Source organism: Acanthopagrus latus, chromosome 18 (genome assembly GCF_904848185.1).
Source record: "Acanthopagrus latus isolate v.2019 chromosome 18, fAcaLat1.1, whole genome shotgun sequence".
In the NCBI taxonomy this organism is placed as follows: Eukaryota; Metazoa; Chordata; class Actinopteri; order Spariformes; family Sparidae; genus Acanthopagrus; species Acanthopagrus latus.
The window spans coordinates 228,567-240,619 of record NC_051056.1 but is presented as its reverse complement, the minus strand read 5'-3'; the positions used below and the strand labels follow the sequence as shown (position 1 = coordinate 240,619).

The window sequence follows — 12,053 nt, the reverse complement described above, 5'->3', positions numbered from 1 at the left end:
TTTGCAATAAGTTTTCCTCTAATAACTGCTTTCAGGGCATCCCACAGAACAACGGGTGTGGCCTCTCCATCATCATTTTCCTTCTGATAAATTGTGATGTCCTTCTTTAGTTCTTCCACTATTGATTTGTTGTTTAGTATTCCAACATTTAACCTCCATAATGTACTTTTCTCCTGTGGTTTTAAGTTAACTTCAAGGTAAACCACACAGTGATCCGATACGTCTGCTTGTTGAATTTCACATTTTTTTACTCTGTATAACTCCTTTTCATTCATGAAAAAATAGTCAATTCGAGCATAGCTGTTGTTGGAAGCCGAATAATGTGTGTAGTCTATTTTAGAGGGATGTAATTCCCTCCACGTATCAACGAAACCAAATTCTTTAACTGTTTTCTTAATTACTTTAGTGACATGATTGATACTTTTATTCTTGTTGTTGTGTCAAATTTACTATTCATCACAATACTAACGTCTCTGCCACATATTAATATTCCCCCCATTTCTGAAATTATTATGTCTAGCAAGGTTTTAAAAAAAAAGCTCTCCACTGTTGGGTGGAGCAGATACATTAACCAGTGTCACCATTTCGTTTTCCAGTTTTCCTCTCACAAGTATATATCTCCCTTCCTTATCACTGATTTCTTTGATGATCACACATCTTCTACACCCATGGCGAAATGAACTAAAAAATGATTTTGTGTGGCCAAACTTATTGAGCTTCTCGCTTTCCTGTTTAGACAGATGGGTTTCCTGTAGGTATATAATCTGTGATTTATCCCTCCTCAGTTTAGTCATTAACTTCTGGCATTTCACAGGATTGTTCAGACCATTGACATTCAATGACAGTATCATTGGTATTATATTCTAACATTACTGTTCATGAACTAGCGTGACAATCCAACTCTAAACATAAGAAACACAATATGACTATAACTATGGAACAACAATAATAGTGTTACTTCCAAAAAAAAGGGTGTGTTTTGACATGCCTTAAGGTCCCTGTTGGTGGGAGGAGGGTAAAGTGCCTCATTTCTGTGGGGGCTCTCCATAGTTGTGGGAAAATACCAACTGTTACTAGAATTGTCCAACATTTGGTGCTTGTGTAAACTACATACCGCCAGTCGGTTTCACAAACTTAATCATACGTCATGAGTCTTTTATCTTATGTCGCCCGGGATTAGATCTCTGGAAAGTAAATATTAATTCAAGTAAATAAAAAATAATAGAAAATATCTTAATATTTGGGTTCATCCGAGCCACAGTCATCACTTTATTCATTTCAGTTCTCTCACTCAGTGCCTCATTTGAACTCAGTCAGCCTCTCTCTTACGCTTTGAGCTGCACTCTCTGAAGCGATGGTGCGTTTCCATGGCATCACCGCATCCATTCGCTCCTCGGTGGCCATTGTTCATCTTCGTTGTCACCATCACCTTGAGTCCACGTCGGATCAGATCTTGAGCCTGTCCCGAAAATCCTCATTCCGGAGTCCCACTGCACTCGCATCTTTGTGTAGGGCATCTGATACCGGATCCCCCTCTCTTTCAGTGCTGTTTGATGGGCCCATACGCCTTGCGTCTCTCCATGATGTCAGTCGTGTAGTCATTGTCAAAGTAGTTTACCAGTCATCTCTATCTTCTGTTGCCAAGCTTTCCTGAGAATCAGCTCTTTGACATGAAACTGTAAAAAGTTTACTATTATTGATCTCGGGGTTGAGGAAGCAGCTGGCTTTGGGATCAGTGCTCTGTGCGCCCTCTGGATTTGGAGCTCCACTCCGTCAGGCAGGTTAAGGTGACTTTTAAACAGCTCTTTTACAAACTCAACGGCTGAACCCCCCTCCTTTTCCTCTGGCACTCCGTAAATCCTGATATTGTTTCTTCTTGAACACCTTCTTCTACCCTTCTTCTAGACACAATGCTCCTCTGCTGCTGATATGCCTGGAACCTGGGTTCACCTTTAAAGGGACAGTTCAACCAAAACTGATACAAAGTCAGAGAACTGTCATAGTCCACTGAAAATTTCTGGAGCTTCACAGTTAAGAGTTGCAGCATTCCGCTAAACAACTGAAGTAGCTGGAGCAGACAGACACAGAAAACCGTGTTGTTTGGATCAGTTATTGGTTGAATTCTTCTCCCATCTGTTGTCTCCTCCAGATGGGCAGCGGTCGCCTGTCCCTGCTGTAGGTCAGTGATGGCTGCTGTTTTTCCTGAATGTGGAGGAGACCACATCACATCCAGACTCCATGTTGGTCATCATGGCCTCGCTGGATGGAAGCACGCCGGTTGAGACACTGCTAGAAGCGATCCATCTGGAGAGGTCAGAGTCAAAAACCTGCTAACACTTACCATAGCATACACATTTAACCTTAGCCTAGAGCTGACTGCAAGTGCTAGGCAGTGTGCATTACTTAATGCATACATACCTCCACAACCTTTGCTCCACAGTACCCCCTGGAGGCCAACCAGCACATAACAACAGGACAGTAAAGTCACACTGTAACAGAAGCATCAGCTCTGATTTCTACAGGGTCAAATTAATACTGACAGATTCAGAGGAAGAAGAATCCATCCAGAGCAGTAATGAGTAATGAGTCTGTAATTTATTTATTGTGCCAAGTTTAAGTTGTGTTCATGTTTGTTAGTCGACATTCAGGTGGTAACATCTTCATCATTGTAATTGTTTAATCTTAAATGCTTGTTTCCACTGCAGATACCTGGACGCCTTCCGTAGAGGTGGGCTCTTATTGGCTAGAGACTTCACACACCTGGATCATGACGCGCTGGTCAGTCTGGGTATAACTGCCACAGGACACAGGAAGAGAATCCTACGATTGGTCGGTCACATTCAGAGTACAGAGGCTCAGAGAGACAATCAGAAAACTGATATCCCACATGACTGCTGTCAGTCTGTGACAGACATTTCTTCATCAGAGCGCGGCCGCGGCACTGCGTCGCTGTCAGGACCTGTTAACTTTGAGGCATTCAGGAACAGCTCTGCTCCGAACCTTGCCACCATGCTGACCAACTCTGACAGCAGCAGGTCACTGGCGAAGCCAGTTCCTAAACCCAGAACTGTCTTCAACCGCCGCAGAACCACCCCCGTCCACTTCTGTCCAGCCCCTGACCCTCCCCCACCCAGGAGGCTCTCCCAGGAGTCCATCTGTTTTAGTCTGTTAGAGGGTTTGACCTCAGGGGACAAGCCCACACCTAACAACAGGTTGACCTGCAATCTCTCTGACAAATTGACCATGCCCAGTTGCAGACTGAGCAAGGCGGAAAGGAGGAGGCCAAGTCGAAGCTTGTCTCTGTCAGATGCTGGGGGGTCATTACCTCCTGTTCCCCCGAGGCTGAACCGTGGGGTTTCTCCCACTATGTCCCAGGCATCCCCACCCTCTTCTTCTTCACCTGTGCAGACAGAACCGAACCAGACATTTCCTGTCACTTCCTGTCCTGGTAGTCTTGACAACAGGCTCCCTGGATCCTCACCATCCAGTTCACCCAAAGCTGGAGGGATGGAGATGGTCTCTAATGAGATCTACTGGGGCTCTTTACCAGGTTATACTGTCCCCAGTGGAGGGAAGGGTTATTGCAGCCAGCACTCAGCTCCTCCGACTCCGCCCAGACAAACTCCTGACAGGAAGCCTGAGAGAAACAGGTAGGTTGCTTTGATAGACTTGTTTCTAGATCATAGTCCACACAAGGTTTCCTTAGTTGTACTCAGAAAAACATCCATTATTAGCCCCCAGGCCGACAGTGAAAGCCTCCTGAGTCTGTCACTGTAGTAGTGTAGTTTCTCGTTATCAGTGAGAGTAGAGTGAAAAACACCAGTTCTTATATCTGCAGTCTCCTGGTTTCTCTTTTTGGATGATGAACACAGTCTACCGCCACCTGCTGGTATGGAGAGAGGTTTCCTTTCACGCAGGTGCGAAATTAATTTTCTGAGGTCAGTATGTGAGCATCTCAAAACCCCCCTTCCCTTATCACAGTGACAGTGAAATTTTTAGGGCTGTGTTGGATAGTTTCTGAACTTTCTGAAAAAGCCACTGGGTTTCTGCTGGATTTTTAAGGTTTTTAGAGGTTTAAATGGTCAAATATGCATCCACACGTATGAATAATGACTGTTCAGTTTGAGAAGTTCATCAGGATCCTAAGTGGGGGCAGTGTTTCTGGAGTTCAACCAGTAAAGTCAGGATATCTCGACCTCTGCCACAGATTACACACAACTGCATTAGTATCACAGTGAGTCACCGGAGTGTTTCTTTAAATTAGTTATTGACAGCTGATCTGCTGTTTGTGTCTTGTGTATTTTTGTTTTCAGTGGCAGCACTTTAAGTAACAACTCTTCAGGCTCAGCCAGAGGTGAGTACAGATGTCACAGTGAATGAAAACGATGTAAGTGCACAGTAAAACTTTTTACCCAACATCTGACATGAATTTGGCACCCCATTGTGTTTTCGTTAAGTTGTATTTATATGGCTCATTACCATCCAAGCTACAGGACTCAATTTACTTAGCATTTTCTGTTCAACAGCTTCAACAGATGACACTGAAGAGGAGATTAGCCCATACTGTGAAACTGTGTTCCAAAGCAGAAGAAATCCACTCATAATTGAGGTAAGGGGGCGGCAATAGCTCAGTCTATAGGGACATGGCTTGGGGACTTGAAGGTTGCTGGTTCAAGTCCCAAGCAGACCAAAAAAAGTATGATGTAGACTGGCGGTTGGAGAATGTTAGTTCACATCCTGGGCATTGAGGAAGTGCACCGACCCACTGACCCCACAGAGCATGTGTGGCAGCCCTTTCATTCATCTCCTCTACATTGCATGTGTGTGTGTGCATGCCTGTGCTATGTAATGCCCACCAACGTAATAATGTTCGCAAATGTAATAACAATCTGCAGTGTTTAATGCAATAAACCCACAAATGTAATACATTTTCCACACACGTAAGAGCCACAGCCTACTACAAAGGTAACACACGATTTCCCACAAATGTAATAATTATTACATTTGCAGGGATTTATTAAGTTTGTGGGGATGTGAAAATCTTTATTGTAATAACTTCCCACAAATATAATAATACAATGAATAGTGGTTGTTGTGGTTGTTGTTTGTTTTCCTAAACATCTATTAATACTACTGACCGTGGGTGCAAAATCCAGCTGCTGACTCTCCACTCCACTATCACAGAACAGATCCCCCCGCCCTCTCTCTCTTGGTTTTGTGGCATATAAAAATCTAGTTTACACAGATTTATTTCTTTGCAGAAGCAAATGCTTTTTGTTAATGAGGATCATCTCTCTCTCTCTCACCGCTGTCCACAGTGCTGCGCGTCACTACCTGCGTGAATGTGTTCATCAAAATGAGTCAGAAGCAGCAGCAGCCCATTCCTAGAAGTGGTCTTACATGAAGAAAATCGATTTGGGGCTGTTTTGGGTTTTCATGTGTTTCAGAATTAATACAACATCAGCTTTGATATATAGGCCCCAGTCAACATTCAAATAATAAGCTAAGAGGGTTTACCCCCTAACCCTAACCCTGAGCCCCACCTGTTAATTGACAGCGCTGAATAGAGTTTATAGATAGAGACAGATTGTGGTTGACAGAGGAGGATAGCTAGCTTGAAAAAAAAATCACTGAAAAAAAATCTGGATTTATTGCTCATTTGTAAACACAACACTTACCAGTCTACAGGCAAGAATCTAAAGGTTTATTAATTCAGTCATATTCAAAGTATTGGCATGAACGCCACAACCACAACATTGCTAAAGCACCAAGAACCACGAAATGAATACTTGCTGTGTGTGTGTGTGTGTGTGTGTGTGTGTGTGTGTGTGTGTGTGTTCAGTGTATCTGAGAGATAGGAGTGGAACCATTGGAGGGGGGTGTGAGTGATGCCGATGGAGGAGAGTCTGCTGAGGAAGAAAGGATGGGATATGGTGTCAAATGCTGCACTAAGGTCAAGGAGGATGAGGATGGAGGATACTGTGGTGGGGGCGGAAACCAGACTGGAAAGGACCATAAAGGGAATTTTGTGTAAGATGTGTGCGTAATTGAGTGGCAACTACTTTTTCGAGGATTTTGGATATGAAAGGTAAGTTGGAGATGGGGCGGAGATTATTGTAATTATCAGGATCAGAGCCAGGGTTTTTCAGAATAGGGGTGATGGCTGCAGTTTTGAGGGATGGAGGAACAATTCCAGTGGTGAGTGAAGAGTTAATGATGGCAGAGATGAGGGGAAGCACAGATTGGAGGCAAGGTTTGACCAGGTTGGTGGGGATTGGATCTAGCTGAGAGGTGGAGGGTTTAGATTTGCGGATGAGTTCAGATATTAAAGAGCCATTCGGGAGTTGGAAACTGGAAAAGTGCAGACAGTGCTGTGGGGGTGGAGATGAGGGGAGAGGATCTGAACCTGAATGTGAGTGGTGATGGATGTTTGAAATTTTATCATTAAAAAACTGCATTAGGGAGTTACAGATGTCAGCTGAGTATAGGTGGGGAGGTAGGGAGTCGGGGGGTTGGAGAATTTTGTGAAGTAATGTGAACAGTGATTTGGTGTTTCCATCATTGGAGATGATTAGACTGGAGTAGTGGTTTGTTTTTGCTTGAGTAACTGAGTCCTTGTAATGGAGTATGTGGGTTATGTACATTTCTTTGTGAATAGTGAGTCTTGTTTTTTTGTAGAGTCGTTCAAGTTGGCGTCCTTTAGCTTTCATGGCGCGGAGATGAGGGGTATACCAAGGGGCAGTTGTGGAGAAGGAAACAGACCATGCTTTGACTGGAGCAAGAGAGTTGAGGATATCGTTGAGACTGTTATTGTAGTGGGTAACAAGTTCATCAGGGGTGGAAAGATGGTCCGGAGGCAGGATATTGTTAATGTTGGAGCAGAGAGGATCTATATCAATGTTCTTTAAGTTCCGGAACGAAATGGAGCATGAGAACTTAATTGTAGAGAGATGGAGTGCTGTGCTAAAAGAGATGAGAAAATGGTCACTTACATGGAGTTCCTCAGCTGTGCAGTTGGAGGGGGTGAGACCAGAACAGCAGATTAAGTCCAGAGTGTGACCTTTTGTGTATGTAGGGAAGTTGATGAATTGATGGAGTCCAAAACTGTCCAGGCATGATGAGAGATTTCTGGTGAGGGATAGATTACTGTTGTCCATGTGAATATTGAAGTCCCCCAGCAGTATTATATTTGGTGATAAAGTGGATAGGTGGGTGAGTAAGAGGGCCAAATCATTTTAAAAGTCACCGTGGGGCTTGGGGGAATGAATATAGAGTGGCAATGAGGGTGGAAATGGGTCCAGGGAGCTTTAATACAAGATGTTCAAATGAGGAGAGAGCAGGCAGAGACATTGGAAGGACTTCCCACTTTTTTTGGTGGATTACTGCGACACCTCCACCACGGCCATGGCCATGGGGGTGGCAGAGGTAAGCAAAGTGCGGTGGGGTGGAATCATTTAGTGAGGAGAAGTCATTGGGCTGTTGCCAGGTTTCAATCAAACAGAGGAAGTCGAGCTTGTGGTCAGTCAGGAGATCATGGATGAATTGGCCCTTGTTTGTGAGTGAGCGGATGTTAATCAGTCTGAAGTTGACAGAGGTGTTGTCAAGTTTGGTGAGGGTGAAAGCCAGCCTTGATGGGCTGGCTAATACAGTATGATTAACAGTCCAGGTGGTGTTTCTACTAAGGTGGTGTCTGCATGTAATATGGACAGGAATGTTGTAGAGAGTGGGTGGAGAAGCTGGCAGTGGGATTGGTGCCAAGGTCCTCCCTGACAGTAGGGGGAGCCAGAGCTGCGGGTGTTAGAGGGCGTTAGAGGAGAGGAAGGATTGAGGGGATGTGTATGGAGTGTAAACAGTCTGTCACATGGCGAGGATTGCACAGCGTACTGAATGTTAGCAGCTAGCATTTTTGAGCCAAGGATATTTGGATGGAGACCGTCTTTTTTTAAGAAAGTGGGACACTCCCAGAACAGATTAAAATTGTCAACAAGGCCTATGTCATTGGCCCTGCAGATGGATTGGAGCCAGCTGTGAAGGCTGAGAACTCTGCTAAAGCGTCCGGTACCGTGTCCAGGAGTGGGGATAGGACCGGAAATGAAGATCAATCTGTCGCCTTGTTTCAGAAAGTTAAAAAGGTTGTTGAGCTTTGGTCAGTTCAGACTGTTGACGGGCAGTGTCATTTCTTCCCACGTGAACAATAATTCTGATGAAGAAGGAGGGGAGAGATGGTATTAGCTCTTTGAGTTTTCCCAGGATGACGGGGGCAGTGGCCCCAGGCAAACAGTGAGTTGCTGCATTAAAGAAGCAGACATTTCTTATTATGGAGTCCCCTACTATCAGTGTACTCGGCGAATAAAGCGGATGCAGGGACGAAGACTGAGTGCAGGCAGGCGGAGAAGAGGGGACATGCTGTTGAGAGCTTGCCTTCTTTGATTCTGAGACCGGCACCGGAGACCCAGTTTTAGGGTGCGGGGCGAGGTGGACGAAGTCCAGTCGCAGAGGAGGGAGACAATGTGCGGGACGGTGCTCAGCAGAAGAGACGCATGGTTTTGGATGCTCCATGGAGAGTGGAGACGATGACAAGGAGGCAACATGCTCCGGGGAGGACTGTGAGGAGTGGTGACTGGTGAGAGGAGGGAAATCCTGTTCCTCCAGGATTGAGAATGGTCAGCTGGAGGGCCTGGGGAGAATGGAGGTGAGATAGTAGCTTTCTGCTTCCCTGTGCAAGCGGTCCATGGCTCCTTCTGGCTAGGTGTGGAGCTAGCCGGGGCCTTGGGCTTAGCACCCCGTTTGATCCAGTGATTAGGCGGGTGTGCGGCGGAGAGATCCAGGTAGGGGACAGATGAGTCCCTTTCGCCGGTAGTTGAGGAGGCGGCAGCAGGGCCCATGGTGACCAGTGAGTTGAGGAGTTGTTCATCATCCTGGATTTGGTATAGGACGGAGATTCGTCCTTCGGCTCTGATATCTTCTGGGTCAGGCGGAGACAGCTGTCACATCCGGATGGTGAGGTGAGTGGAGGCATTTCTTTATCCGGACCAGTGGGTTTTGCTGATAAGAGAGAAACAGTTGTGGCCAGTAAAAGGGAATCGCAACAGGAGTAAAAATAGTTGCCTTATTGAAGTAGGTAGGCAGCAGGCAGAGAGCACAGGGCGAGACTTACTCACGAGGGTCACAGGACTTACTGACACAGGCCCAAATACTGGGCCTGCTGAGGTGGGTCAGCGTTTGGTAAGCGGGGTAGGTTACTTCTTGGATTGTAGTGCTGGTGGTGCAGGTGGAGGTTCCGGTGCTGTTAGAGGTTGGCTAGTTAGCTACCGGGCTAAAACAAATCAATTATGATTACTTTTTAGTCCCAAATGATCGCATTTTTCATTGCTTGAACATAGGCCAAAACTCACCAAACTTAGAGGTCACACCTGCCGAAAAATTGCATAATCCACTGTCATTCTCCATTTCTACCTCTTGGTGGCACTATAATCAAGCAAAGTGCATTTTGGCTTATAACTCACATACACTTTGTCGCACATTCAAAAACCTTATGTCCACACATTTACTGAATTGTGCTGAATTTTGTGATATAGGCCACGTCCATTTCTGCCAACTGATTTGCACGAAACTTTACACACAGCATCTGTGGACTCTCCTGACAAAAAGCTATTAAAATAACTTTAATATTCCGAACAATACATGCTTCTACGTACTCCTGGATCTCTGACTCCATCTGACCGCCGGGAGATAGCGAACATCGTCCTCCGAACTCCCGGGTGACATGAGAGCAGTGAGGTGTGGGCCCTGTGGATCATCCGTGGGTGCAACTCAATCGGGACAAACAATCAATTCTCTGGGCACCCACTAGGTGCCTTTGTTGGAGGCGTCAACCTCGACCATGAACTGACGCTGCGGGTCTGCTATGGTAAGGATGGGGGCCAAGGGGAAGCATCGCTTTAGGGTCTGGAAGGCAGTCTGGAGATCAGTTGAACTGCACCTGGGAGGATGTAAGAGCATGGAGAGGTGCAGCTATTGTGCTGAAGCTTCTGATGAACTGCCTGTTAGCGAGTCAGTGAATCCAAGGAACTGCTGAACTCTCTTGCGGCTAGCAGGTGTGAGCCACTCAGCCACAGTGCTAAATTTAGCCGGGTCCATCTGCACTCTTCCAGGGGCTACGATGAAGCCCAGGATACATCATTTGTCACGGCTTGAAAAACAACTGAGGTGTTAGTAAGTCCAAAAGGCATGACCAGGTACTTGTAGTGGCCACTTGGATTATTAAACTCGGTCTTCCATTCGTCCCTCTCTCTCATGCGGATCATGTGGTAAGTGTTGGGGAGGTCTAGCTTGGTGAATACTTTGGCCTGCTGGAGCTGTTCAAACACAGAAGACATGAGAGGAAGTGGGTAACGGTTCTAAGTAATGTCATTAAGAGGGCTATAGTCTATGCAGGGTCATAGGGACCCTTCCTTCTTGCCCATGAAGAAGAAATCGATGCCTGCAGGAGGGACGGATTAATCCTGCTTTAAGTGAGGTCTCTATGTAGTCCTTCATGGCTTCCCTCTCTGGCCCCGAGACGGAGTACAGACGGCCCTTGGGGATAGTGGAGCCAGGGATCAGCTCGATGGCATAGTCATATGACTGGTGTGGAGGGAGGGACACCTCCCTGAGGTGATGGTAGCAGGGAGGCACTGAGCTCAGGTCCGGGTACTCAGAGTCTGTGGCAGAATTAGCAGAAACAAAGTTAATAACTGCTGCATTTTTCCCCTGGGTCGAAAAGTCAAGATACTCCCTGGCACAGTTTTCCCCCCACCCCATGATTTTCCCAGTCCTCCAATTAACATTGGGGTTGTGGCGAAACAGCCATGGCTGTCCCAAGATCAGAGAATGAACAGGCGACTTGAATGAAGGCAGATGTGCCCTCTGTGATTGTTTATGCACAATTGAATAAGCTCACTGATATGAGTGATAGAAAACAGTTCCTCTCCATTGAGTGCCTTGGCCTCAATGGGCTTAACTAAAAGTTCAGTTTTAAGACGAAGATCCTTTGCTAGGCCCCAGTTCATCATACTCGTGTCAGCCCCTGAGTCAATGAGTGCTTCAAGCTCTGTGGTGATGTGGTGGGTTACTTTGACGGTCGTAAGGGTGCATCAAAAAGAGCCTGAAGCTGTGAATTGACTCACCACCACGGACCTCCTGGCTGGTCAGGCCATGACAAGATAGCCAGACTCCCCACAGTAAAAACAGCGGCCATCCATCTGTAGCCTCCATCATTCCTCCTGCGTCAGCTGGGCCCTTCCCAGCTGCATTGGCTCCCCTTCTCCTTCCGAGGGGGAATGACGGCACTGCCCCAGCGATAAACGGCACCCCGCTCTTTTTGTGAGAGCGGGGTTCTCTCTGTCACTGCATATCCTCCGCTCTGCTGCTGTCTGAGCTGACTGATGCTGTTGTCGGTCCGAATGGCGAGCGCGACAATGGAGTCTAAATCTTTGGGTAGATCCAAGGGAACAAGGAAGTCTTGAATAGGGGCTGCCAGCCCCTTCAGGAACATGTCGTAGAGGGCTGTGGAGTTCCACCTGCTCTCCGCCGCCAGGGTGTGGGTGATGGCATAGTTGCAAACGGAATCGCCGCCTTATCTCAATCCGCTCAGCTCCTGTGCCTTCTCCCGGTTGGTTATTACTGGGTCAAAAGTCTTCTTTAATGCAGCCTGGAAATCTGTGAGAGAGCTGCAGAGTGGTGAGCCCCGGGCCCATTCCGTTGAAGCCCAGGCTTTGGCTCTTCCGGTTGGGTGTTAGATCATGAATGCATTCTTGGATCGGTCAGTAGTGAAAGCTAGAGGGGTCAATTCAATATGAATTGAACAGTCAATGAAGTAAATCCTGCTGTGTGACATTTTCACTGCCTGAACATACCCCAAAACTCACCAAACTTGGAATGTAGATCACACCTCCTCAAAAATCATCATCTATTGTTGTCCTGCATTTCCACCAGTGCGTTTTGGCTTATAACTCACATATACTTTGTCGCACATTCAAAAACCTTATATCCACGCGTTTACTGAATTGTGC

At 46.4% G+C, this 12,053-nt stretch overlaps 1 protein-coding gene across 3 annotated transcripts in view; it reads left to right on the top strand.

The window, feature by feature from the left end:
- arap3 (ArfGAP with RhoGAP domain, ankyrin repeat and PH domain 3) overlaps positions 1-12,053 on the top strand; it is a 100,378-nt gene that overhangs the window by 12,247 nt on the left and 76,078 nt on the right. For 2 of the 3 annotated variants that reach the window (XM_037076594.1, XM_037076593.1), the window contains exons 2-5: positions 2,150-2,312; positions 2,706-3,650; positions 4,314-4,354; positions 4,527-4,609. In XM_037076594.1, coding sequence (XP_036932489.1) covers positions 2,239-2,312; positions 2,706-3,650; positions 4,314-4,354; positions 4,527-4,609 — 1,143 coding nt within the window. In that variant the 5' untranslated portion in view covers positions 2,150-2,238. Of the gene's footprint in view, positions 1-2,149; positions 2,313-2,705; positions 3,651-3,838; positions 3,939-4,313; positions 4,355-4,526; positions 4,610-12,053 lie in introns of those variants that run through there. The other variant, XM_037076595.1, reaches the window with a different exon arrangement.